Source organism: Caenorhabditis briggsae (genome assembly GCF_000004555.2).
Source record: "Caenorhabditis briggsae complete genome, chrIII, whole genome shotgun sequence".
In the NCBI taxonomy this organism is placed as follows: Eukaryota; Metazoa; Nematoda; class Chromadorea; order Rhabditida; family Rhabditidae; genus Caenorhabditis; species Caenorhabditis briggsae.
The window spans coordinates 12,503,667-12,527,485 of NC_013490.2; the positions used below are offsets into that span (position 1 = coordinate 12,503,667).

The 23,819-nt window shown below is 39.2% G+C and overlaps 6 protein-coding genes across 6 annotated transcripts in view; 4 read left to right on the plus strand and 2 right to left on the minus strand.

The window, feature by feature from the left end:
* Nucleotides 1-8,297, plus strand: part of CBG12265 — a gene marked incomplete at both ends in the record, with an annotated part of 13,026 nt that extends 4,729 nt beyond the window's left edge. The window contains 8 exons of the mRNA XM_045244535.1: nucleotides 312-2,605; nucleotides 3,189-3,494; nucleotides 3,750-3,942; nucleotides 4,516-4,749; nucleotides 4,962-5,450; nucleotides 6,376-6,621; nucleotides 7,520-7,792; nucleotides 8,125-8,297. Of these exons, the coding sequence (XP_045094811.1) occupies nucleotides 312-2,605; nucleotides 3,189-3,494; nucleotides 3,750-3,942; nucleotides 4,516-4,749; nucleotides 4,962-5,450; nucleotides 6,376-6,621; nucleotides 7,520-7,792; nucleotides 8,125-8,297 (4,208 nt within the window). The remainder of the gene's footprint in view (nucleotides 1-311; nucleotides 2,606-3,188; nucleotides 3,495-3,749; nucleotides 3,943-4,515; nucleotides 4,750-4,961; nucleotides 5,451-6,375; nucleotides 6,622-7,519; nucleotides 7,793-8,124) is intronic.
* A 1,380-nt stretch (nucleotides 8,298-9,677) lies between these two features.
* CBG12266 lies at nucleotides 9,678-13,829 on the plus strand (the record flags this gene model as incomplete). The annotated part of the gene is made up of 7 exons (XM_002642634.1): nucleotides 9,678-9,743; nucleotides 9,916-10,020; nucleotides 10,813-11,154; nucleotides 11,780-11,911; nucleotides 12,169-12,435; nucleotides 13,188-13,469; nucleotides 13,767-13,829. The coding sequence occupies 7 exons, from the start codon at nucleotides 9,678-9,680 to the stop codon at nucleotides 13,827-13,829; spliced, it is 1,257 nt and encodes a 418-aa protein (XP_002642680.1).
* Nucleotides 13,830-14,660: 831 nt separating this feature from the next.
* Nucleotides 14,661-14,921, minus strand: CBG12267 (the record flags this gene model as incomplete). The annotated part of the gene is made up of 1 exon (XM_002642635.1): nucleotides 14,661-14,921. A coding segment is annotated over one exon (261 nt), but the record flags the coding sequence as incomplete, so codon positions are not given.
* Nucleotides 14,922-15,055: 134 nt separating this feature from the next.
* CBG12268 lies at nucleotides 15,056-19,214 on the minus strand (the record flags this gene model as incomplete). Its single annotated transcript, XM_002642636.1, has 2 exons — nucleotides 15,056-15,303; nucleotides 19,160-19,214. 2 exons carry the CDS (start codon nucleotides 19,212-19,214, stop codon nucleotides 15,056-15,058), a joined length of 303 nt encoding a protein of 100 aa, XP_002642682.1.
* On the plus strand, nucleotides 15,373-16,500 carry CBG12269 (the record flags this gene model as incomplete). Its single annotated transcript, XM_002642637.1, has 4 exons — nucleotides 15,373-15,498; nucleotides 15,656-15,741; nucleotides 16,120-16,285; nucleotides 16,330-16,500. 4 exons carry the CDS (start codon nucleotides 15,373-15,375, stop codon nucleotides 16,498-16,500), a joined length of 549 nt encoding a protein of 182 aa, XP_002642683.1.
* Nucleotides 19,215-22,501: 3,287 nt separating the features above from the next.
* CBG12270 overlaps nucleotides 22,502-23,819 on the plus strand; it is a gene marked incomplete at both ends in the record, with an annotated part of 3,592 nt that continues 2,274 nt past the window's right edge. Inside the window, 3 exons of the mRNA XM_002642638.2 lie at nucleotides 22,502-22,552; nucleotides 22,899-22,976; nucleotides 23,205-23,355. Coding sequence (XP_002642684.2) covers nucleotides 22,502-22,552; nucleotides 22,899-22,976; nucleotides 23,205-23,355 — 280 coding nt within the window. The remainder of the gene's footprint in view (nucleotides 22,553-22,898; nucleotides 22,977-23,204; nucleotides 23,356-23,819) is intronic.

Below are 23,819 nucleotides of genomic sequence, written 5' to 3' on the forward strand. Positions count from 1 at the left end.
CAAAAACTAGGCCATCATGTTAAAATGGCCTAGAAAACATTTGAGGGCATTTTTAGACTATTTTCACACGGTGGCCTAACTTTTGAGTTTTCTAGGCCACCACCGTTTTTGGCCTAGAAATGGTCAGATAGCGATTTAACATGATGGCCTAGAAAAGTCATCTTGTGAAAGTTAGGCCACCGTGTTAAAATGGCCTAGAAAACATTTGACGCCATTTCTAGGTCATTTGCGATGGTGGCCTAGAAAACTCCACTTGCAAAAGTTAGGCCACCATGTACAATATGCAAAAATATCGATTCCTCAATTTTCAGAACGCGACCGCTTCCTCAAATTCCAGCCAATCTACGGTGAAGACTACCGTCGTCTGAAATTCGAGCAGCACGCTGAATCCTCCAGAAACCCGCTCTTCGTGATGCGTCATGCCCTTGACGTCGAACTCATCGACGTCATCAGAGACTTCCGACGTCAACAACGCCGTTTCTCAAATCTCGAAGAGCTTCTGGACCTTCTCAATGAATCTGGAGCGTTGAAATTCGTCAGGGACTCTATGGCTGGGCCTACAGTAGACTATCGGCTTCGCGCTCTATCCATGTTCTTCCACTATATGCAACGAGCACGTCATCTGGTCGGCCATATGACTCATTTGGTATCGGAATTGGATGTGCCGATTTTGACGCCAGGATCTCCTCAGAGGATTCTTCCCCATTACGCTGTCAACTTGCTTACTGTACCTATTCCATATAGTGCTTCGCTGAGCTTCCATATGACGTCTTCTCCAGAAGACACCTCTGTGGATACGATCCCGGTGAACCAGATTATGCCACCACCAAGGACTTGCTCAGATATTGCTAGTCCTGAATGGCCCCATCTTCCATTCTATCCACCTAGTGTGTCTGCGGATATGGCCCAGTCGCCGGCCCGACTCGTCGAGCCCAGAGCCCGTGGAGTGGACCTTCGACACGCCTTCGCACCTGGAAACATTCGGCCCATTGGCCCGAATACCCATACAACTCCAGAGGACATCTTCAGCGGAATGTCGATCAATGACATGTTGAATTTGAGGCCAGAGCAAGTGGAAGCGATTTTGACCCAGAATATGAATATAATAGAGAGAACTACGGGCCACGCCCCCTCCTCAGCAGTAGCGAACCCAGCCATCTCAGCAGCTGCTGCTATCAGACCCCGCAGAATCGTCACCAGTACCGCTGGAGACACCCCCAGTGTTCCAGTGGAGACCCAACCGCCGCCAGGGAACGCTGCACACCGACAAGAGCCACAAGGACCAGGCCCACGCTACACCACAGGAAGATTCAACGTCCACCCCGATGCTCGTGGCCCCGACACCCCCACCCTAGCACCCTTCCCAGTACAAGTGGAGCCACGGGAACTTCAAAGGATCGCGAAGAACATTGCTAGTCGCTATCGAGAGGAGGCTCTGCAGAGAATCGCTACGATGCTGACAACCAGGTTTACTGCAGAATCCTGGGACACTAGAATCAACAATTTGCCGCTTTGCACTCTTAGGGAGTGTATTGCAGTTGCTCTGGAGCTTCTAGCTTCGGCTGGGAATGATGTGGAGCATAGCAAGAATCTGATGTTGGCCTTAGTTCGAGATGAGGAGGTTCTGGTCCGAGCGATCGCTGAATGCGTCAAGTCTCTATTTGGACGGGGTGAATTCCCTACCCATGTCGCCAGGATAATTATGCCACGATCTGAAGCAGCAGGCTCCCGACACGACTATGAAAGCCCAGACCATTTGGAGGAGAGCGATGAGTATGATGGAATGGTGGTTAGAATGCCTTCAGATGTCTCGCAGCCACAATCTGGGGATCTTAGAGCGATCAGAGAGCGCCGGATGAGACGGCGGGAGATGATGGAGAGGAATCAGCAGGGACCATCAACCTCCATCCCATCCACGAGTACTGCCCTGCCAACAGGACCATCGTTTAATGAGGAGGATGCCGCGGATATTCGAGCTGGACGACTTCCTACTCGTCCTAGACGAATCGTCAGGGAAACGGTTCACCCGACTCCTGCTAGAGCAGCCTCCCCGACTCAGATCTCGGTGACCTTCACGGCTACAGCCCATCCGATCCATCACCACCATCATCATCATCACCACCATCCTCCAGGACCCCCACCTCCGCCAACACTGCCACCAGGACTGCCTACAGCCATGGCCGCCGCCTTCCAGGCAGCGCTTCAAGACGTACACGATGACGACGACGATACGCCCAGAATCCTCCGAACTACTTGGCTGGCAGCACAGAATTCATCTCCACCACCACCACCGAACCGCTCCGCTGGATCCTCTGCGTCTTCTAGTTTCAGTGGTGTTGTACACTTACCAAGAGGGTCGTGGTATGAGCGACAAGTGGTTTCCCCATCACTTACTACCAGAGGAATGATGGATTTCGATTTGGAGGCTGACTTGGAGCAAGCGTCGACATCGTCGGCGGCGGGAAGCTCGGCTGCGTTGAGCTCTGCTGCAGCTCCGACGAGCTCAGCAGCTGAGGGAAGATCTCAGTCGGCGCCAAACACGACACACGCGTCGCCGATACGGCAGCAACGAGGGGATCCGATGAGAAGGATCGGAGAGATGATGGTGAGTGTTTAAAGTTTCGAAATTGACTGAAATTGTTTACAAATCGTCCAAAATTGACTAGAAATGAGCCTAAAACGTCTTAAAATGGACCAAAATTTACTAAAAATAGTCTAAAATTAGCCAAAGTCGACTGAAAACGGTCCAAAATTACCTAAAATAATCCAAAATTGGCTCAAAGTGGTCCAAAAAGGCTGAAAAAGGTCCAAAATCGCTTTAAAGGTGGGGGGACAGGAGATTTTACGGGGGATTTTTGGGGCCAGAATGCATTCTACCGTGACGGTGTACAACGTTTAATGTCACTCTGCGTACAGCTGTCGTCCTCGCCTTTATGTATGCAATCGGGTGACCGCTTTCTCTTTGCCCGTGTAGCTCAGTCGGTAGAGGCGCCGCACCCTCAATCATCGCCCTCACAAGTTCAACTCCTCGAGAGGCATATTTAAACGAAATTTCGAGAACATTATTTTTTTCATTTCCCCCCACCTTTAAAATGGTCCAAAATTAGCTAGAAATTGCTCAAAATTGGCCTAAAATGGGCTGAAAATGTCTTGAAATCGTCCATTTCCACTAAATTTTGCTTTTCCAGCACCACCCCCGCGACTTCCAATCCGCCTACGTCGACGGACCACTACCACAACGTCGTCCTCGTCGCAACCCGAGTCCTAAACCAATGGTGGCCATCGATCCGTTCATGGCGTGCTCCAATCGTTTCTGTGAGCTCAATATGCATTCAATGACTGGAAATCAGGAAACAGAGAGATTCACAATGCAATCCAACATGCCCGATGATGAGTTTTTGAGACATATTCAGGTGATTTTGGGTGGATTTTCAAGGAAAAATGAGTCAAAATTGACAATTTTGACCCATTGCTCAGCCTTATTTCGACAAAAAGTTTAAAAATTCGACTTTTAGCGGAACTTTTAGTAAAAAATTAGCCAGAAAATCAAATTTTCAGGTCTAAAGAACCCTAGAGAACGATTTTTGGGGTCATTGCTCAGTCTTGTTTTGACAAAAAATTCGTCTTTCCAGCCGATTTCGAGCAAAAAAAGAGCCAGAAAATAGGATTTTTTGGCCTTAAAATCCCTAGAAAACGATTTTTGGGCGATTGCTCAGCCTGATTTTCACTGAAAAAGCCGATTTTTGCAGAATTTCGCCCCAACATTCGATCGTCGTCCACCTTGTGTCCCAGAAAGTGATTCTGATTACAACTACACCGTCAAGAAGTCTGAAAGTGGAGAATTGAAGTTTGACAGTGTCCAGGAATTCGAAAAATTCGTTCAAACGGCCGTCAGAAGTCTCTACGCCACTTGCATCGATTCGGATTCGTTGATCACGTTGAGTGAGTGATTTTGGAGGGGTTTTAAGCTCTAACATAGGCTAAAAATAGGGTTAAAATTGGCTGAAAATGTTTTGAAATAGGTTAGAAACTGATTTTACACCATGGTGGCCTAGAAATCCCCAACTTGCAAAAGTTAGTCCATCATGGTAAATGACCTAGAAAACATTTGACGTCATTTCTAGGTCATTAAGCATGATGGCCTAGAAAATTCGCAACTTGCAAAAGTTAGGCCACTATGTTAGAACAGCCTAGTAATCATACCTGATGTATACCAGATCATTTCTAAGTCATTTGACATAGTGGCCTAGAAAACTCAACTTGCAAAAGTTAAGCCACGTTGCTAAATGGCCTAGAAAACACGCCAGACGAATATCAGGTAATTTTTAGGCAATTTAACATGGTGGCCTAACTTTTGCAACTTGAGCTTTCTAGGCCACCAATTTTTTGGCCTAGAAATTGTTAGATAAGCACTTGATACGGTTTCTTAGCCATTTTAACATGGTGGCCTAGAAAACTCACAACTTGTAAAAGTTAGGCCACCATGTTGAAATCGGCTAAAACTCGCTTTTCCAGACATGAACGCAATCGCTGGCCACGCCCCCTCGAACCACTCGGACCTCTTCATGGCTGTCCGCCAATTCCTCAATCCCAACACTCCACCAGCACCACCACCATCAACCCGGGAACACCTCCAACAAATGGAAAATCGTCAGAGGCAAGCGGATGCGGTACGGCATGCGGCAGGCATGATGGCTCAGCTACGCGGAGCACCACCACCGTTCCCAGTGACAGGTCCCGCAACGATTGGTATGCTAGAAATGGTCCAGAATTGGCTCAAAATGGTCTGAAAATAGGCTTAAAACGGTCCAATTATTTCAATTCTAGACTAGCATGGACTGAAAATAGTTCAAAATTGGCTTAAAATGGTCTTTAAAAGCCTGAAAATGGTCCAAAGTTACCTAAAAATAAGCCAAAATCAACTGAGAATAGTCCAAAATTGCCTAAAAATGCATTTTCAGGATCTATCCCCATCAATCCATCAATGGCAGAGCTGGAAATCCTGGAGTCTGGAAGAATCGCTAGCTTGCTGAGCTTCCTTGGAGAATACATGCAAAATGAGGAGAATCCCCGGCCAACGGGAGTGTTTGGAATGCTCATGGAGCTGACTTACGAGCGGTTGACAGCTCATGAGTACGCTCAACTCGCCAGGCCATCGACGGCGCCGAATGTGTTGATGGAGTACGCGCAGGAGATGCAGGCGAGTATCAGAGGCAGATATTTGGATGGACGGATGGTTGTGTCGAATGGGGAGTTGCATGAAATCGCTGCAAGAATTGCCAATCAGGAGGAGTTCTTTGAGAGATTCCTGATGGAGAATCCGGATAGAATGCCGCAGAGATTCCAGTTGGGACCCGATGCGAGCCATACGGTTTCGACGGCGTGGGCGTTCAGACAAGTGGAAATTGGATATGTGAAGAGTCTGTTGGCATTGGCCATGCACTTGCAGAGTTAGTTTTTTTTGTTGAATATGTGACTGAAAAATGGGCTGTTTGAGTCTGAAAATGTCAGCAAATTTTCGATTTTTAGAATTTCTGAAAATTTCGAAAAAATCGATCGAAAATGATCCAAAATTTACAAGAAAAATGCTTGAAATAGGCTTAAAATGGAAATGTATGAAATTCACACATTTTATTTCTGAATATTTTTAAAAAAATTAGATTCGGAAATTCCAAAAAAAAAATAGATTTCCTGATTTTGGAAGTCCGAAAATTCTGAAAATCGGAAAATTGAAATTAACAGATTTTGAAATCACTGAAATTCTAAAAATCTTAAACCTCCCAGCTTCTGAAATACTGTAATTTTTTGTAAATTTGAAAATCCTGAACTTCGAATCTTAAAATCGCTGAAATTCTGAAAATTGAGTTTCTGGGTTTCTGAGTTTCTGAAACCCCAGCTACCTGGAACTCTGAATTTTTAAAAATCCAAACTTTCTGAAAATTTTGAAATTCGAAGATTCCGAATGTCTGAAAATCAGATAAATCGGAATTTCGGAATTTTAAGGGAATTCGAATTTCAAAATTAATGAAATTCTGAAAAAATCTGGGATATTCTGAAATACTGTGATTCTGAGACCCTAAATTTCTGAAATTCCGTAATTTTGAGATTCTGAAACACTGAAATTCTCAGATTCTGTAAAATTAAATTCTGTTATTTTGAATTCCTGAATTCCTGAACTTTTGAAACTAAGTGTTTCAAAAGTTTGAGTTTTTGAGATCCTGAAATTCTTAAATTCTGAAACTCCTACTTCCTGAAATTTTGTGATACTGAAATTCGAAGATTCTGAAAATTCAAAATCCCGAAATTCTGAAATTATGATCTTCTGAAATCTCGAAAATCCTAAAACCCCCCAAAACCCTTCCCTCATTCTTCCAGACCCCCGACTGATTGCTCAGCTCGTGATCAAATTCACGCATGACTATCTCTACCGTAACCTGGGCGTCTTCTATCGTCTAGCGAATCGAGACATCAATCAGCTATCGACTATCATGAGGCAACCGTTGGCTCGATACTTCACAACAATCAGATATCGCGGCTTCCAATTGTCGCCTCTTCATTTCTCCGCGGCATTCGAAGATTGGTCATTCGTCATTAATCGATGGCTCGTTTTGTATAGTGCAAGTGAGTGAAATGGCTGAAAATAGGCTGAAAATGATCTAAAAATGAGTTAAAAGTACCCTAAAAAGACTAAAATTGATCGAAAATAGCCTAAGTTTTGCTTTAAATTGATTCAAAATTGACAAGAAAAAAAACTAAAATAGGTCGAAAACAGCCAAAATAGGTCAAAATTAAGTCAAAATTAATGATCCAAAATGATCAGAAAAAGCATAGAATAGCCTGAAAATGGTCGAAAATGGACAAAAGTGATTAAAAATAAAGTGAAAATAGACAGAAATGACGCTAAAACTGGTCAAAAATGGCCTCGATGACCTGAAACTGACCTGAAACTTGAAAAAAAAACTACCAAAATGACCTAAGAATGAGCCAAAAATAGTCGAAAATGGCACTAAAGTTGGCCAAAAATTGTCTGGAGTTTGCCTTAAAATGGTCCACATTTTTCCGCATTAGCCGAAGTCTTTCCTAATTAAAATAGCAGGTTTCTGTCCACTTAAGATCAAATTGTTCACTCAAAAACCCCTCCTCATCCTTTCGGCCCAAAATTGACTAGAAATGAGTCAAAATAGAGGAAAAACGGCACTAAAATTGGTCAAAAATTGGTCTGAATTCGGCTGAAAATGCTCGAAAATGACTAATTTTGTATATTTCAAGCTCAAATTTTGACTCAAAAACCGCTTCAGCTTGCTTATCCTGAAGCTTTATGCCCAAATTTGACCAAAAATGAGTCAAAATAGACGAAAAATGGTACTAAAATTGGTCAAAAATTGTCTGAAATTTGCCTTAAAGTGGTCCAAATTGGCCAGAATCAGCCAATTCTACTTAAAATATCAGGTTTTGGTCCATTTTAAGTCTCAAATTTAGGTCATTGCTCATCCTTAACCTCATCCACTTCTTTTTCCAGGCTTCGAAGAGGCCCCATTCTCGGAATTCCTCATGATGTGCTCACTGGGAACTGACTGGAATGAGCTGGAAACCTTCCAACAACACCAATCCTCTCCAATCTCATCGATTCCAACGACACCGGGCACAGCGACACCGTTGGATGCGTCGGTATTCAATTCGAGAGAACGATTGGCGGCGGCTGGAAGTTCGACAGCTAGTTTGAATTCATTGAACACGCCAAACACGTCGTCGACCATCGCCGCTGCTTCGACCGCGACCGCCAATAATTCTAGTGAGTTTTACACCCTTTTTTTGGAGGAAAAATAGTCAAGAATCGTCAAAAATCGTCAAGTGAAAATGGCCTTGAAACTAAAAAAATTCGAAAAAATCTGAAATTTTTGAAATCCAAAGAAATCAAAAATATAGGTTTTCCGAAGTCTTGAAACCCTGGAATCTGAAAATCGGGAAATCTTGAGAGCTTGAAAGCTCGAAGCTACCGTAATCCTGGAATCTCTAAATCTCAGAAACTCGAGATTCTTGAATCGTGGAATCTGAAATTCTAAAATTTGTGGGAATTCAGGCGAAGTCACCAGCTTCTGGCACGAAATCCGTCGTTTCTTCCAGGAAAACGCAATCACACTGGCCGTCAGGAACGCACTCCGGACACTGTGGACATGGTTGTTGCGCCGTTGATGACGTCGTTGACGACTTCAGTAGAAGGTTCATCGACGTCATCTGGGTCTTCAGGACTATCTACATCAGCTTCAGCATTTGAGGATCATCCGATGGAAGAATAAATTTGAATCCTTGTTAAAAATTGCTTTATTCTAGACCCCAAAACATCTAAAAATCCCTGAAAATGGCCCCAAAAAGTCCCCAAAACCATCTTAAATGTCCCAAAAACCCCCTATAAAGCCAGCCCATTTTTGCATTCCCTACCTCATTTTTTCGCTTTTTTTTGTAAAAATCGTTTTAAATTCTAAAAATTGCTTAATTTCATCAAAAATTCCCCTATTTCCCTCTATTTTTTTCCCCTCAAAAATCCCCAAATTTATGCATTTTCTATCTCATTTTTTCCTCATTTTTCGCCACCTTTTTTTTCCGTTTAAAATTCTAATTGGTTTGAAAATCAAATTTTTCGCAGTTTTTCACACCAACAACTTGAAAAAATGACGAAAAATTGGCATTTTTTTAGGCCTAAAAATGACCAAAATCGCTTCAAAAATCCCCAATATTTATTAATTTCTAATGCGCGTCAATTGTGATGCACAGGTCCGCAGTGACACCCTCATTGCGGGCTTTGTCGTCGACAGTAGTTCAAGGGGAAATTGAGTGAATTTTAACGAATTTCGAGGGATTTCAATACGATTTTTGATGGATTTTCAGCGATTTTAACTCAGAATTCGCTTGGAAATTCTGAAAAATGTGAAAATTATCAAAAATCCGAAAAAAAACCTTAAATTCTTGAAAAAAATGTTTTCGGAAATTTTTTGAAAATTCCCCAATTCCCCCCAAAAAATTAGTTTTTTGTCATTATTTTCTATCCAATAATCACCTTTTTTTTCACTGGTCCCGCACCTTTTTTTTAAATTGAAAAACCCATGAAATCTTTCGCCCCGCCCCCAAGACCCCCACATACACATCCTCAATCAATGCATATCTCCCAATTTTTTTCTTGTTTTTCCACCCGAAAATTTGAATTTCCCGCCCTAGCAAAGAGCGCTCTATTGAGAGAAGTCCCATTTTTCTGCAATTTCGCGCCTTTTTTGGCATTTTTAACGCTTTATTTTGAATTTTCGGCCTTTGTAGCATTAGAGCGCACTTTCCCCTCCCCAAAAATTATTGCTTTCTTATTATTTCGGTTATGATATGGTAATGATATGTAAGTGCGCTCTATTGAACAATTTTCTACACAAAATTTCAAAATTTTATCAGTGGAGCGCACTTGCAAAAATTGGTTTTTCCACCCCCATGATTTTCGATTGTTGAATTCCCGCCCATTTTTTTTGCAATTCAACGATCTCCGAAAAATATATATGTTTTATTGAAAAAAAATGATTTTTTTGCCTATTTTTTTTTTGAAAAGTTTCAGGTTTTTAGATCCACTCCTTCTTCTATTTTTTGTATTTTTCTAGGTTTTTTTTTCTGAAAATTCAGAAAAAAATTGAATTCAGAATATGAAGGCAACCACATCTTCGGCATCAACTGTCGTCTCGAAAGACAGATTGAGCATTTTTGATGAGGTAAAAATCGGAAAATTGGAAAAAAAAATCAGTTAAAAAACGCTGAAAATTAGCTAAAAATCGGAAAATTTTCGATTTTTCGCTGAAAAATGAAAAAAATTGATGGAAAAATGGCTGAAAAATTAGCTAAAAATGACCTGAAAATTTGAAAAAAAAACCAATTTATTTCCAGAAAACTCGAAAAATCATCGAGTCGGACATGATCAAAATGCATGGAAAAAACTATGGGACAACAAAAACGACGAATGCGGAGAAAAAGAAGAATAATAAGAAAATTGTGAGCTTTTTGGGGGAAAAAGACTCAAAAATTAGTGAAAATGCCCCAAAATTAGCCTAAAAATTACTAAAAACGGCTGAAAAATGTCTTAAAATGAAAATGGAGAATATTAGGCCAAATTTCAACTATTGTGAACAAAAATCCGATGAAATGTCGAAAATTTTTAACAGATTTTTGTTTAATTTGGCCAGATTTTCGCCATTTTTTTCCAGATTTTTTGAGAAGATTTGAGCTAAAACGATCCAAAATGAGCGAAATTCCGCTGAAAATCACCCTAAAATCAATAATTCCCCTTAATTTCCCCCTGGACTACTGTAGATGAGAAAGTACGCAATGAGGGTGTCACTGCGGACCTGTGCATCACATTTGACGCGCATGAAATATTAATGAATTTTGGGAATTTTTGAGGCGATTTTGGCTGTTTTTAAGTGTTAAAAAAACCGATTTTTCGCGTTTTTCTCACTTTTAGGGTGAAAAATTGCGAAAATTTTGAAAATTTATATAAATTTTGATGAAAATCGCAATTTTCAGGCCAATTTTTAGCTTTTTGCATGGTAAATTTTTCGTATTTTTTGGGAAAAAAAATTCGAAAGTTTCAGCAGTTTTTAGTTATTTTTTCTTGCATTTTCTCTAGTTTTAAGGGAAAAAAGCGGAAAATTCAAAAAAAAAATTTTTTGGAAATTTTTTTTTGCAAAATCCAATTTTTCCCGGGTTTTCGAAGTTTATTATGGGATGCAAAAATTTGAAAAATTCGAAAAAAAAACAATTTTTTTCCAAAAATTTTTTTTTCAGAATCTGGTGGGCATCCCAAAAGGCACTGAGGAGCAGGACATATATGCGAAAATGATGATGAGAATGGTGGAAAATAACGAGAAATTCGAGAATAAGGCGTTGGAGAGGCTGATGAACGTTCTAGACGACGTTACGACGTCTTCTGAAGGATCAGAATCTCCGGTAACGTCATCTGAATCTCAGCAGCCGCTGCCACGTCATCGAATAAAAAATTTAGAGGAACTGAGAAGAGAGCATCTAGCATCATCTCCAGCTGTATCTACTACAGTATCCAAGAAGGAGGATGATAATGACATTGCTCAGCTTAATTTGATTACTGTAGTTGTTCCTGTCGTTCTGGCTGTATCTCTGATTTTCATGTTTTTTTGGTTTTAGGATTTTTTTGAAATTTAGCGGAAAAATTTGAAAATAATCGATTTTTTTCCGAAATTTTACACAGAAAAATGTGAAAAATTCACCGAAAAAATGGTGAAAAGTCGAATTTTTCAAAATTTGTGATTTTTTTTTTGGTTAATTGTCCCCTATTTAATTGCCTCCTTTTCCTCTTACTTGTGTCATTCTCCCCCTTTTTTGGATTTTAATTCAAAATTTTGGATTTCCCGCCAAAACGAATTTTCAAAAAAAAATTGCTTTTTCTGCGTCTCTCTTGTCCCATTCCTGTCCTTTTTTTCTGGATTTTTCTAGAAATTTAGGTCTTTTTTTTAATTTTCTAGATTTTTACCAAAAATTTTTCAAAAAAAATTTTCTGGAATTTTCTGAAATTTTTCTGATTTTTTAAATTAATTTTTCGGATTTTTTCTAGATTTTTCCTGGAAATTTTCAATTTTTTCTGGAATTTTTAAAGATTTTTTTCCAGATTTTTTTTCGAAATTTTTCTATTCTTTTTCTGTAATTTTCAGAAAAAAAATCCAAAAAATTTTTAGGAATTTTTTGGAAATTTCCTCAATTTTTTTTTCAGATTTTTCAGGATTTTTTTTGGATTTTTCTAGATTTTTCAAGAATTTTTTTTGGAATTTTTCTCCTTTTTTCCCCTTTCCGCCTAAATTTTGTTTTTTTTTGCCCGAAAAAAGAGGATAAATTTGAATTTTTGGAATTTTTAGTGGGTTTTCGTTCTGAAAATTGTTCGTGATTGTTGTTGTTTTTGTTGAAAAAATGAGTGCTGTGATCTCTCTATGTTTGATATATATATATATACCTGAAAAAATGCAAAAAATTACAAAAATTGGATTTTTAGCCATAAAAATCGAGAAATTGAGCGAAAAAAAATCGAATTTTCAGCTCTATAAACTCTCAAGAAAATCAATTAATTGAGCTAAAAATTTTCGAATTTTTCAACTTTTTCAAAAAAGATTTTAGACACATTTTCACCCGATTTTCATCGATTTTAACAGGTTTTCGTCGATTTTCAGTGATTTTTCAGCCAAGAAAATGATGAATCCATCAACGATGATGCCCTCACGAGGCTCTCGACGAAACATCGATGAAGTGATGTGTCGAGCGGCGGCGCATGCGAAAAAAGAGGAATTCTTCAAGCAGGGTGGCTTTGAATTCCAATCGCTGGCCGGACATATTCTAGAGAGTTCTTGTAAACATTCGAAAGAAATTCAGGAGCCAAATTGCTTGGTAAGGCCGAAAAATCGGCAAAAAATGACGGAAAAATCAGGATTTTCGAGAAATTTTGAGTTAAAGCCAGACAGAATTCGAAAATTCCGTTGAATTGGTGAAATTTTTGAGTTTTCGCCTTGATAACTAGAATATTTAGCGATTTTTGCCATTTTTCCAGATTTTTCGAGAAAATTTGAGCTAAAACGATCCAAAATGACCGAAATTCCGCTGAAAATCACCCGAAATTCAATAATTCCCCTTAATTTCCCCCTGGACTACTGTTGATGAGAAAGTACGCAATGAGTGTGTCACTGCGGACCTGTGCATCACATTTGACGCGCATGGGGGATTAATGAATTTGGGCATTTTTTTTTGAAGCGATTTCGGCCATTTTTTGGTGTTAAAATGCCGATTTTTCGCACTTTTTGTGGTTTGTAGAGTGAAAAGTTGCGAAAAATTTGAAAATTTACATAAATTTTTTGATGAATATCGCATTTTTCTATAGCAAAATTTTAGGATTTTTTTTCGATAATTTCATTTATTGTTATTCATTTTTTCGTAGTTTTTCTAGTGTTCAGGGAGGAGAAATAGCGGAAAATTTGAATCTTTCAGAATTTTCGCTGAAAAACTTAACATTTTGAAAAAAAATTCTGAAAATTAAAAAAATTTTTTTTTCGAAAAATCCGATTTTTCTTCGCACTTAAGCATTTTTCTACACATTTTGATGCAATAAAAAAATCTTCAATTTTCGAAAAATCCAATTTTTTCAGAAATGCAAATACGACAAGGAACTTGCGCTCGACGAGCTTCCCGAGATGGTATTCGCACGGAACTGCCTCCGCATTCACTTCCAATCGACGGGATTCATCGAATTCAACACCCTCGACGCGCTGAAAATGGTGATTTCCGATCGTCTGCCCGATGTGCAGGTCGGCGCGTCGTCGGCGTGGCAATCGTCACGAAAGGATCGAATTCAGGAGATTCAGAATCATCAGAAGCCGTTTGATTGGACATTCACCACACATTATAAGGGAACGGTCAATGGGTTGAAGGTGAGGGCGAAAAAATCACTGGAAATCGCTACAAATGCTCCCAAATCGGCTAGCAAACAAGAATTTTCAAGAAACATTGACGAAAATTGCTTCAAAATGACCTGAAAACATCAAAAATCGCTAAATTTCGCCCTAGACTACTGTAGATGAGAAAGTCCGCAATGAGGGTGTCACTGCGGACCTGTGCATCACATTTGACGCGCATAGAAAATTAAGGAATTTTGGGCATTTTTGAAGCGATTTCAGCTCATTTCTGAGTGTCAAAATGTCAATTTTTTGGATATTTTTATTTTTAAGGTTGAAAAACGGGAAAAATGGGATTTTCGAAAAAATTCCGCCAAAAAATCACTGAAAAACTAGCTAAAAATGATTAATATCTTCTTGGGGGAAAACCGCGAAAAATGTCAATAAAATGCCTTAAAATCACTAAAAAATGACCTAAAAATGCTCTGAAAATTGCTAAAATCCGCCAAAAATCACCCAAGAATCCATGGAAAATCATTAAGTTCTCCTAGACTTTTTTTCCGATTTTTTTGCTAAATTTTCGAATTTTTCAAAATTCTGAGCTAAAATCGCTTCAAAATCACCAAATAATAATAGAAATCGCTCAATTTCGCCCTAGACTACTGTTGATGAAAAAGTACGCAATGAGGGTGTCACTGCGGACCTGTGCATCACATTTGACGCGCATGGGGGATTAAAGAGTTTTGGGGATTTTTGAGGCGATATTGGCCGTTTTTTGGCCTAAAAATGCCAATTTTCGGTAGATTTTAGGAGTTTTAGGATTTAAAAATGTGAAAATTTCGATGAAAATTCTGAAATTTGAAAAAGCAATTGGGGCTTGGGCGTAAAAAAATTTAAAAAATTCTAAATTTTTATCGAAAAAGAAAATTTAACGTTTTGGAAAAAAAATTATTTAAAAAGTGAAAAAAATGGAGCACAGAGATAAGAATCTCCCAGGAGATTTCGTATATAAGGACAGAGAGAAACAGTGAGAATCAGTCAGTTCTCCAGCTTCGGCTAGAGAGCTGGCGCTCTTGGAGATTGAGCTCCTAGAGCCGGAGCTCTGGGTCCTGGGCAGCTGAAGCTATTGGAACTGGAGGTTATAATCCGGAAGCTGGAATCGGAGCAGTTGGAACTAGAGCTGGTGGAGGTGGAATCGGAGCTGATGGAGGTGGAATCGGGGATGGTCTAGGTGGAATCAGGGATGGTCGAGGTGGAATCGGGGCTGGTGGAGGTGGAATCAAAGGATTGAAGCTGGTGGAGGTGGAATCGAGGATGGTGGAGGTGGAATCGAAGGATCGGAGCTGTTCGAGGTGGAATCGGGGCTGGTGGAGGTGGAATCGGGGATGGTGGAGGTGGAATCGAAGGATCGGAGCTGGTCGAGGTGTAATCAGGGGCTGGTGGAGGTGGAATCAAAGAATTAAAGCTGGTGGAGCTGGAATCGGGGATGGTGGAGGTGGAATCGAAGGATCGGAGCTGTTCGAGGTTGAATCGGGGATAGTCGAGGTGGAATCGGGGCTGGTGGAGGTGGAATCGGGGATGGTGGAGGTGGAATCGAAGGATTGGAGCTGGTCGAGGTGAAATCAGGGGCTGGTGGAGGTGGAATCAAAGGATTGAAGCTGGTGGAAATGGAATCGAGGATGGTGGAGGTGGAATCGAAGGATCGGAGCTGTTCGAGGTGGAATCGGGGATAGTCGAGGTGGAATCGGGGCTGGTGGAGGTGGAATCGGAGCTGATGGAGGTGAAATCGGGGAGGGTGGAGGTGGAATCGGAGCGAATTTTTCTTGACAAATTTCAAGCTTTCTCCCTCGAAAAATGCTATAAAAGTTTACTGAAAATTGATCTAAAAATGCCTTAAAAACCTCAAAAATCAGGTCTATAAGCCTAAAATCTATCAAAAATGTTTCAGGTCACCCCAACCACTGAACGCATCGATATGGAGCGTCTGAAGCGTCGTGACGCCATCGCCTTCTCGTCAAGTGTCATCTTGTTCGAGGATGAGCTTGCCGACCATGGAATTGCTCAGGTTTGTTGAGAAATTGGGGAAAAATGAGCCAAAATTGAGGATTTTTAAGTCAAAACGACCCGAAAAACGGCAAAAAAATTGGATTTTTCAGCAAAAAATTTGAAAATTCTGGCCCAACTTTTCTCGGAGGCCACTTTTATTAAAATCAATATTCCAGCTCTCGGCTCGTTGTCGTGTCATGCGCGAGGGATACTTCTTCGTGTTGCTTCGGTTCTACATGAGAGTCGATGGAGTGCTTTTGAGGTGAGAAATGAGCTGAAAATCGATTTTTCGCAATTTTTCACTCTAAAACATGAAAAAGGCGAAAATTGGCACTTTTAGGCCTAAAAATGACCAAAATCGCTTCAAAAAATCCAAAAATTCATTAATTTCCCATGCGCGTCGAATGTGATGCACAGGTCCGCAATGACACCCTCATTGCGGACTTTGTCGTCTACAGTAGTCTAGGGAGAAATTATATGGATTTCTATGATTTTTTGGTGATTTCAAAGCGATTTTGATGAATTTTCAGCGATTTTAGCTCAGAATTTTGAGACATTTCTAGAAAAAAATTTGAAAATTCGGCAAAAAATCGAAAAAAAAATTTTTTTTTCGAAAATTTCAAAAAATCCAAAATTCCAGATGCTGTGACACCCGGATCGTTGGCGACGACAACTCGGGCAAAGTGATTCGTGAATGGCAACTGCGCGAGGCGAATACGAGAATCTTCGTCACGTGGACCCAGAAGCCCTGCTCGACGTCGACAGGGCATGGATGCATTTGCCGATTGTTGAGGAGCAAATTGATTGTGTTTCGGTTGATTGATTTTTTGAAAAATTCACTTTTTTACAGCTTTTTTATTGTCAAGAATTGCATTTTTTGCTCTTGTTTCCCTTATATTATATTGTGATCTCTATTCCATTTTTTTTTCTGAATTTCCATGTTATTTATGAATTATTATTGCTAATTTGTTGCTTGGAAACATCTGAAAATCTCAAAAAAAATCAAATGCTGAAAATTTGAAAAAAATTCGGATTTTTTTTTGAAAATTTTTTTTTTCAATTTCAATGTTTGTTTTTTTTTTGGATTTAATTAGTCTCTAATTTTCACAATTAAAATTGTAAATCGAATCGCAAAAAAAAAAACAAAATAAATAAACTACATTACTCTTTTCTTTTTGTTTTTCTCTGTTACCAAAAATGACCTAAAAATCAGACAGAGACGTATGAAATTATACAAAAAGCCTTTAAAAAACTGCAAAGGTACTGTGCGTGCCTTTAAATCGAATAAAAAAGAAAACGGCCAGGGGTGGGAATCGAACCCCGGACGTGAGATTGGTAGGTAGAAGCACAAGCCTCTACACAGGTAGAGGGGGACTGCCGAAAAACGGGCCGTCTGGCGGGCGCGGACTGCCGAAAAGCGAACAGTCGGCAGTCGAATCGCGCGCAGCCGACGGTCCGTCTGTAACGATTTGCGCCTCGAAGACGGACCGTCTATAATGATAGCGCCTTCTTGACAGTTCATCATTAAACAGGTAATAAACAATATAAATTCTTTATTCAACTAATAGTTTCTGTGGATTGTGTATTGTTTTTAAAAAGTAACTCTGATTTTTTCAAAGGTGAGTTTTTATGAGTAGAACAAGAGAAAACACATAAGAAATCACAAGTTCTGAATGAGACAGAACTTCCGATTTTCTTTCTGTGTTTTCGCAAAATTCAAACTTCACAGAAACTCAACTCGGAAAATCAGAAGCTTTTTTTATTTCCTTTCGTTCTCTTTCAACTTTTTTCGTTTTTCGGTATGTACATTTCTCTCATTGAACAGTATTTTTCGCTTATAAGTACGTTCAAAATAAGTAAAATTGATGCGTTCGCAACACTAAAAACTGGCAAGTAAAAAATCTTTAGAATTTTAGGCTCTGCGGCATTTTTAAAGCAGACTTCAAAAGGGCGACGTTTCGCATGTGAAATTTAAAAAACGAGTCAGAAACAGCAAAAACTGATTTCCGTATTAAATTTTGTGCGAACCTTGCAAAGTTGTTACTTTCCAAACATTGCACTTGCAAAACGTCACACCTATGAAGTATCGGCGAGGTGAATTTTCGACAACGCATGAACAATTTCAGAGTTTACGATAGTTTTTGCTTCGGAACGTATAAAAACTTACCAACTCACCATATAAAAACTCCTGAAAGGCTACATTTGTAACGCTCCGAAGCAAAAAATAGCGAAACTTTCGAAACTTTCATCGCAAGGAGTTTTCGCCTATTTTTTCTGCGTTTTCAACTAAAAACGCGCAGAGCGAAAGTGCGCAAAGCTTTTCAGTGCTTCTTTATGCCAGTAGTTAGATAAATTAAGCGAAAAATACTGAATTTCAATAAGAGAACACTTCGAAAAGCGAAAGAAACTGAAAAAAAGACGAAAAATTAGTAATGTCTTGTGCCGCTAAACAAGGCGCAGCCGGGATTTCGGAGTGTCGTTGCAAATCTCTATGACCGAAATTTTGAAACTCGGCAGTTATAAAACGGCATTTAAAAATGAATTGTTGTGATTTTTGAAGAAAAACGGAAAAAATAGCACATTCAGACACAAATTGTACAAAATTAAAAACAAATTTCGTCGGAAATCTTAAGCAAATTGAAAAATATGACCGAGAACATGTGTCCTGAACGATTGATTATTATCATGCGATGACAACTCGTGTAAAGATCTTGGAACACGAAAATGCTAACACATGCTTCTAGATATATACCAAGGAATTTTCAAACATATTTTTTTTATTCAGCCGCCATCAACCAGTCAGCGCCTATTCGACTGTCATTTAGCAGTTTTTCACCAACAGCGCCTCAAATCCTAATTTTTATAGAAATGCTTCTAATAACGCATTTTTTAGCTTCCCAGACCCCTCTATGACTTTTATGATGTTTTTAGAGAGAACTATTTTTTCAACAAAATTTTCCATTCTGAAGGAATTTGGACCGCCAACACCCGGTCGTTGGCCAGTCAGCGCCTCTTCGACTGTCATTTAGCAGTCGTTCAACAACCTATTTTTTGAGGTGGTCATATTTGAGGAAAATAAGATTCTATCAACATTCTATAATCTAGTGGGAGTATGAGAAATTGTTTTCTGCATGATTTCCAATCAGAACCTTCAAGTATGTTTTCCAATCGGTACCGACTGTCCGTCGACGGACCGTCGACGGCCCGTCAGTTCTCCTTCGGCTGCCAACTAGCAGTCATTCGCCAGTTTGCGCCTCTTCAGCTGTCATTTAGCAGATTTTTGGCAGTCCCCCTTTACATGTGTAGGCTACGCGCGCCAACGAGTTAAGCGAGGCAGTAGATGTATAAGAAAGAGGTGGTGGGCGCGACTCGATGGGTGGCGGCGTGGCGCCGCTTGTGGTGCCATTGAGGGAGCCGTGGAGCAATGGATAACAACTTTGACTTTGGAAAAAGGGCTTTCTGGTTCGAACCCCACCTAGTCCAATTTTCGTTGGTTGGCACGGCTACAGTCTCTCAATAAAAACGTTCCTAACCTCTTTTACACTGAAGGACCTTCAGTAGCGCAATTCATAAAAGTGGTCATAACTCGTTCAGTTTTAGAGTTACAGATATTATTTTAACAGCATTCGAAAGAGCTTAAAATTTTACACAAGACAGTGATTTTTATAAAATTCGCTTACTACCGTACTCTACGCCATTGGTCGGCAAGGCTGCAACCGCGTAATGCGCGCTCATAAGGAGTGCGACCCAGGAAAGTCATCATAACTCGCTTAGATTTGAAGATACAGTTTTGATTTATATACCATTGTGAAGCTCATAAAATTTCACGTTTATTTCATTCTACTTCAATTCAGCACATCTCTAAACCCAGCTTTCATTCTAACATGAAAAAACAAAGCCATTGTTTCATGGGGGTACATGTTTTTTGTCATGTCAATGAGCGTCTCTCCTCCCCACTCAAATTTCAAATCTCTTTATTTTTTTCATTTTGTCTCTTTTATTCTTCTTTTTCTGCCATTTGCTTTTCTTTTGCCATGCAACATGCTCCAGGAGCACACACACACAGAAACACACCTGTCGCCTTGTGCCATCGCGCCTCTCTCAAATTTTACAATGTTCTTCCTCTTTTTTTTTCATCTTCTGATGGCAGAAGAGCAAAACCTCCCTCGCTTCTTCTTCTTCTTTTTCTCACAAAGAAATTGGTGTGGAAGAAGAAGAAGAAGAAGAAGAAGAAGAAGAAGAAGACAGTCAAAAAACGAGAGAAGAGAGAAATCACCCATGAGTTTTCAATTTGACTCGGTCTCACACACCGAGTCAAACAGCTCGTTTTTGACCCGGAAATCTTGTTTTTTTTCGAAATTTTTTCAAGAAGACTCCCGAAAGCCTTTTAACTCCCCTTGTACTATTAACTCAATTATCTCTGCTCCTTTAAGAGATATCGAGAAAGTGTCAATTGATAAAATGTTTATCATAATTTGATAAACATTTTATCAGTTGACACATTTTTGATATCTTTTATGGGAGCCGAGATAATTGAGCTCAAAGCTCTGACGTTCCAAGTATCTTCCTAACTTTGACCCAAAGTGAAATGTTGGTGATAATATGATAAAAATTGATCAATAGACAAAACCTTGATATCTTTCACGGGAATTGGAAATTGCGATTTTTTCAAAAATCAAAATTGTTTTTTCCTTCTCATACACTTTTGAATTTGAATTTCTTCTCAAATTTTACATTTTCTCAGAAATCTTTAAAAAATTTGAAGTGTGAAGATCAAACGATTTGTTGAAGCATCCTCGTAAAAATATTTTTATAGCTCCAAATTGCCTCTATCTGCTCTTTTTTATCACTTTATCACTGATAGCTGCCAAGTTGATAACTTGGCAGCGTTAGCCTCTCAGTGATAGAATTGAAGTTACTTTTTTTGAGCCTAGCAGGCTCTGAAAATCGAATGAGCCTTCAAATTCTGAAAAATTCCATTATACAGTTTAAGGGTTCCATTTCGGTCGGTCGAAAATCGCCGACCGCCGGCCGATTTCGTGCCTTTGCGCATAAAAACACGAATTTTTGCGTACGAAGCACTTTATTTTACGACAAACGAGGCTTTTAGTGAGTAGTTTGTCGTAAAATACAAAGCAGCGTATGCAAACACGTTGACGCGCAAATGCACGAAAACGGTCGGCGCGCCGACCGATCGGTCAGTTCGGTCGGCGGGGTCGGTGGTTGGTCGGTCGGCTAAATTTCCCGACCGAATGGAAGCCTTAATACCTCGTCCCTAAGGGTTTTCAGCGTATTTTTCGATGCGTTTTTCTCGCCGAGGGAATTTCTTTTGAATTTTTTCTTCATTTTTATGTCAATCTACATGCATTTCTGCACATTTTGATGCAAAAAAAAATTTCACCGTACACCACCTTAAAGTATTATTTTGTAGATCTTGACAAGTTCTACATTCTACGCTTTAGATCAAGCAGAAAGTCCAATGTTGAACCGAGTTATGCGCCTCCAAACATTTCCAATTTTATCAATAGAATCCTATCCAAAACCGTCAACGTTGAGCTCAATTATCTCGAGTCTTGTTAAAGATATCGAAAAAAGAGCATATGCGGTATGCCCTCTATAAGAACTTCTATCTTTTTTCATAGATTAGATACAGTTTTTAAAACTATTTCATGTTTTAGCTCTTGAGTTCTCCTATCATATCCATTTTGTTTGGACTGAAAATATCGAGTCTGGGGAAAGCTGTTTTCTAAAAACCACACCACCATTATCTCCGCGCTATTAGACGCATCTTTAACACATGTTTCATCTTCTTCTCTGCCTCATTTTTCTTTCTGTTTCTTCCACAAAAACACATCTGGCACCAATTGCTCTCACATTTTCTTTTTCTCATTTTTTGCCACTATATAGCTAATAGGCCCATTGGAACGGACAAATGTCAATCTTTCTCTGAAGCTTTGTGTTCAGTTGAAATTTCTAAATTTCAACTCTGAGCCAATCTATCTCGGTTTCTATAAGAGATATTAAAAAGTAGTCAACTAACAAAAGGTTTATCATATTATCAAAAACATTTTATCAGTTGACAACTTTTTGATATCTATCATAGAAAGCTAGATAATTGAGCTTAAAGTGTTTGTATTGGACATGCTTCTATTAGAGCATACCCATCGATTAGAGCTTGTAACTTTTTTATAAACAAGATACAGTAACCCAATTAGTGTAATTTTGTAGTTTTTGAGTGTTTCTATTATACCCTTTCTACTTGATCTAGAAATATATGGTCTGAGAAAGGTTATGGCGTTTTTTAAAAACCGAGTAGTTGTCCAGTTATTAACTCCAACCGTCAATTTTAAGCTCATATTGCTAATTTCCTGTGAAGGATATCAAAAAGAAACTAATAATTTATTTATCATAATATGGGTTACATTTTATCAGTGGTCAAATTATTAATATCTCTCATAGGAACCGAGATAGTTAAGCTCAAGCTTTTGCATAGCTAAGCGGTCGGCATCACTTGCTGTGCCACTTTTATCTCGGTTCCTGTGAAAGATATCAAAAAGGTGTTAATTGATAAAATGTGTATCATAAAATCACCAACATTTTATCAGTTGACCACTTTTTGTCATCTCTCATAGCATCCGAGAAAAATGGGCTCAAAGTGCACCTATACGGATTTCAGATAGTTATAGTAGTTTTTGCCAATATCCAAAACCAGAGGCGATGATCGAGAGGAACCGAAGAGCATGAAGAAGCATACACATCATAAGGTAATTGTATTATCGTCCAATAGAGCGCAATTTCTTTCTCTCTAGGCTTATGGAGATTCAACGGGAAAAGAGCCTTTAATCGATTTGCAATCCATCAAACAATGGTTAAATTCGTTCGGAAATCAAGGACACTCTTCAGAAGCTGTTCTCAATGTGTTATTCACACTAGGGGTCAGTAAATGTGCTCTATTGATGAAGTAATCGATATTCCAGGTGATTTTGTTTGTGATCTACCAGGTGGCTTCCTTATTGCATCGTATGAACAAGAGAGTGGAGAAACAATTAGAGAGCAGGACCAAACAGAGAAAAGTATGTTTTCTTTGGTATTGAGCATCTTATCCAAAATTTTAAATTCTTTCTAATGGCATAAAAATCATAGCTCTAGCTATAAATCTGAACGAGTTAGTGCGCCTTTTCTGGGTTGTGCCGCTGAGCTACGCGGCTGTAGCCACGCCGACCGATGGCTCGGGGTACGGTAGGAAATGAAATTTTTAAACTCTACAATCTAATGTAAAATTTTGCGTTCTTTCTAATGTTACAAAATTCAAAACTGTAGCACTGACTCTATGCAAGTTATGATGGTTTTTCTGAAAGTTACATGCTTGGCTACGCGGTCGAGCTTTCTAAAAATTGTAAAAATTGCGCTTTTTTCCAGGTAGAAGTATCCGATAAACAAACTGGTGACGAGATGGTTTTCACGGATCTCCATGAAATGGTTATTCGTGAGAGGATGGTAAGTAAATGCGCTCCACTGATGAACTTTTTGAAATCCAAGTTATTCTGTTCGTTGAGCTCAATTATCTCGGTTCCTTCAACAGATACGAAGAATTTGTTAACTTATAACATTTTTATCATAAAATCAGCTGTATTTTATCAGTTGAGAGATTTTTGATATCTATGATAAGGACTGAGATAACCTAATTCCAACTTACAAGTCCTTGAAATATTGCTCATTTTACAGATTCCCTACCGTACGCCAGTGATCAACGACGACATTACCCTTCGGAATTCTCAAATTTTCTACGAAGAAATGAAAATGCGGCGGAGTTGTCGACAGTTTAGTTCCAGAGATGTACCGTTGAAAGTTATTCAGAATTTGTTGAAAACTGCAGGTAACTGTTATCCCAAATTTTAGTATGCCGGAAAGCGAAAAAATTTGAATTGCTTTGCCAAAAAACTCAAGTTCCTAGCTCAATTTTGAAACGAGTTATGAATCATTTTGTTCCGGAGACGCGTGGAATTCAATGTCATTTTATTTTATTAGAAAGCTTTTTCTTTCTGCTTCATCATTTCATCATTTGAATATTTATAATTGACCGAATTGGCACGAAAATCTTCTCAACGGTAGCCCCAGAACTCATCAACCGTCTCACCTCCGATTATGAAGATTTGTACTTATCTGAATTCTGCCTGAAGAGAAAGTGCTAAATTCATGAAACTTCGTTTTCTGGGGGTTGTTTTGGATTCTGAATCGAGTGGCGTTTACAGTTTTTTGATATTTTTTCTAGTTTTCTTTGCGCGCTCAAAATCGAGAGATTCTTAAAGATATTGACCGCACTGTATACATTTCAAAATG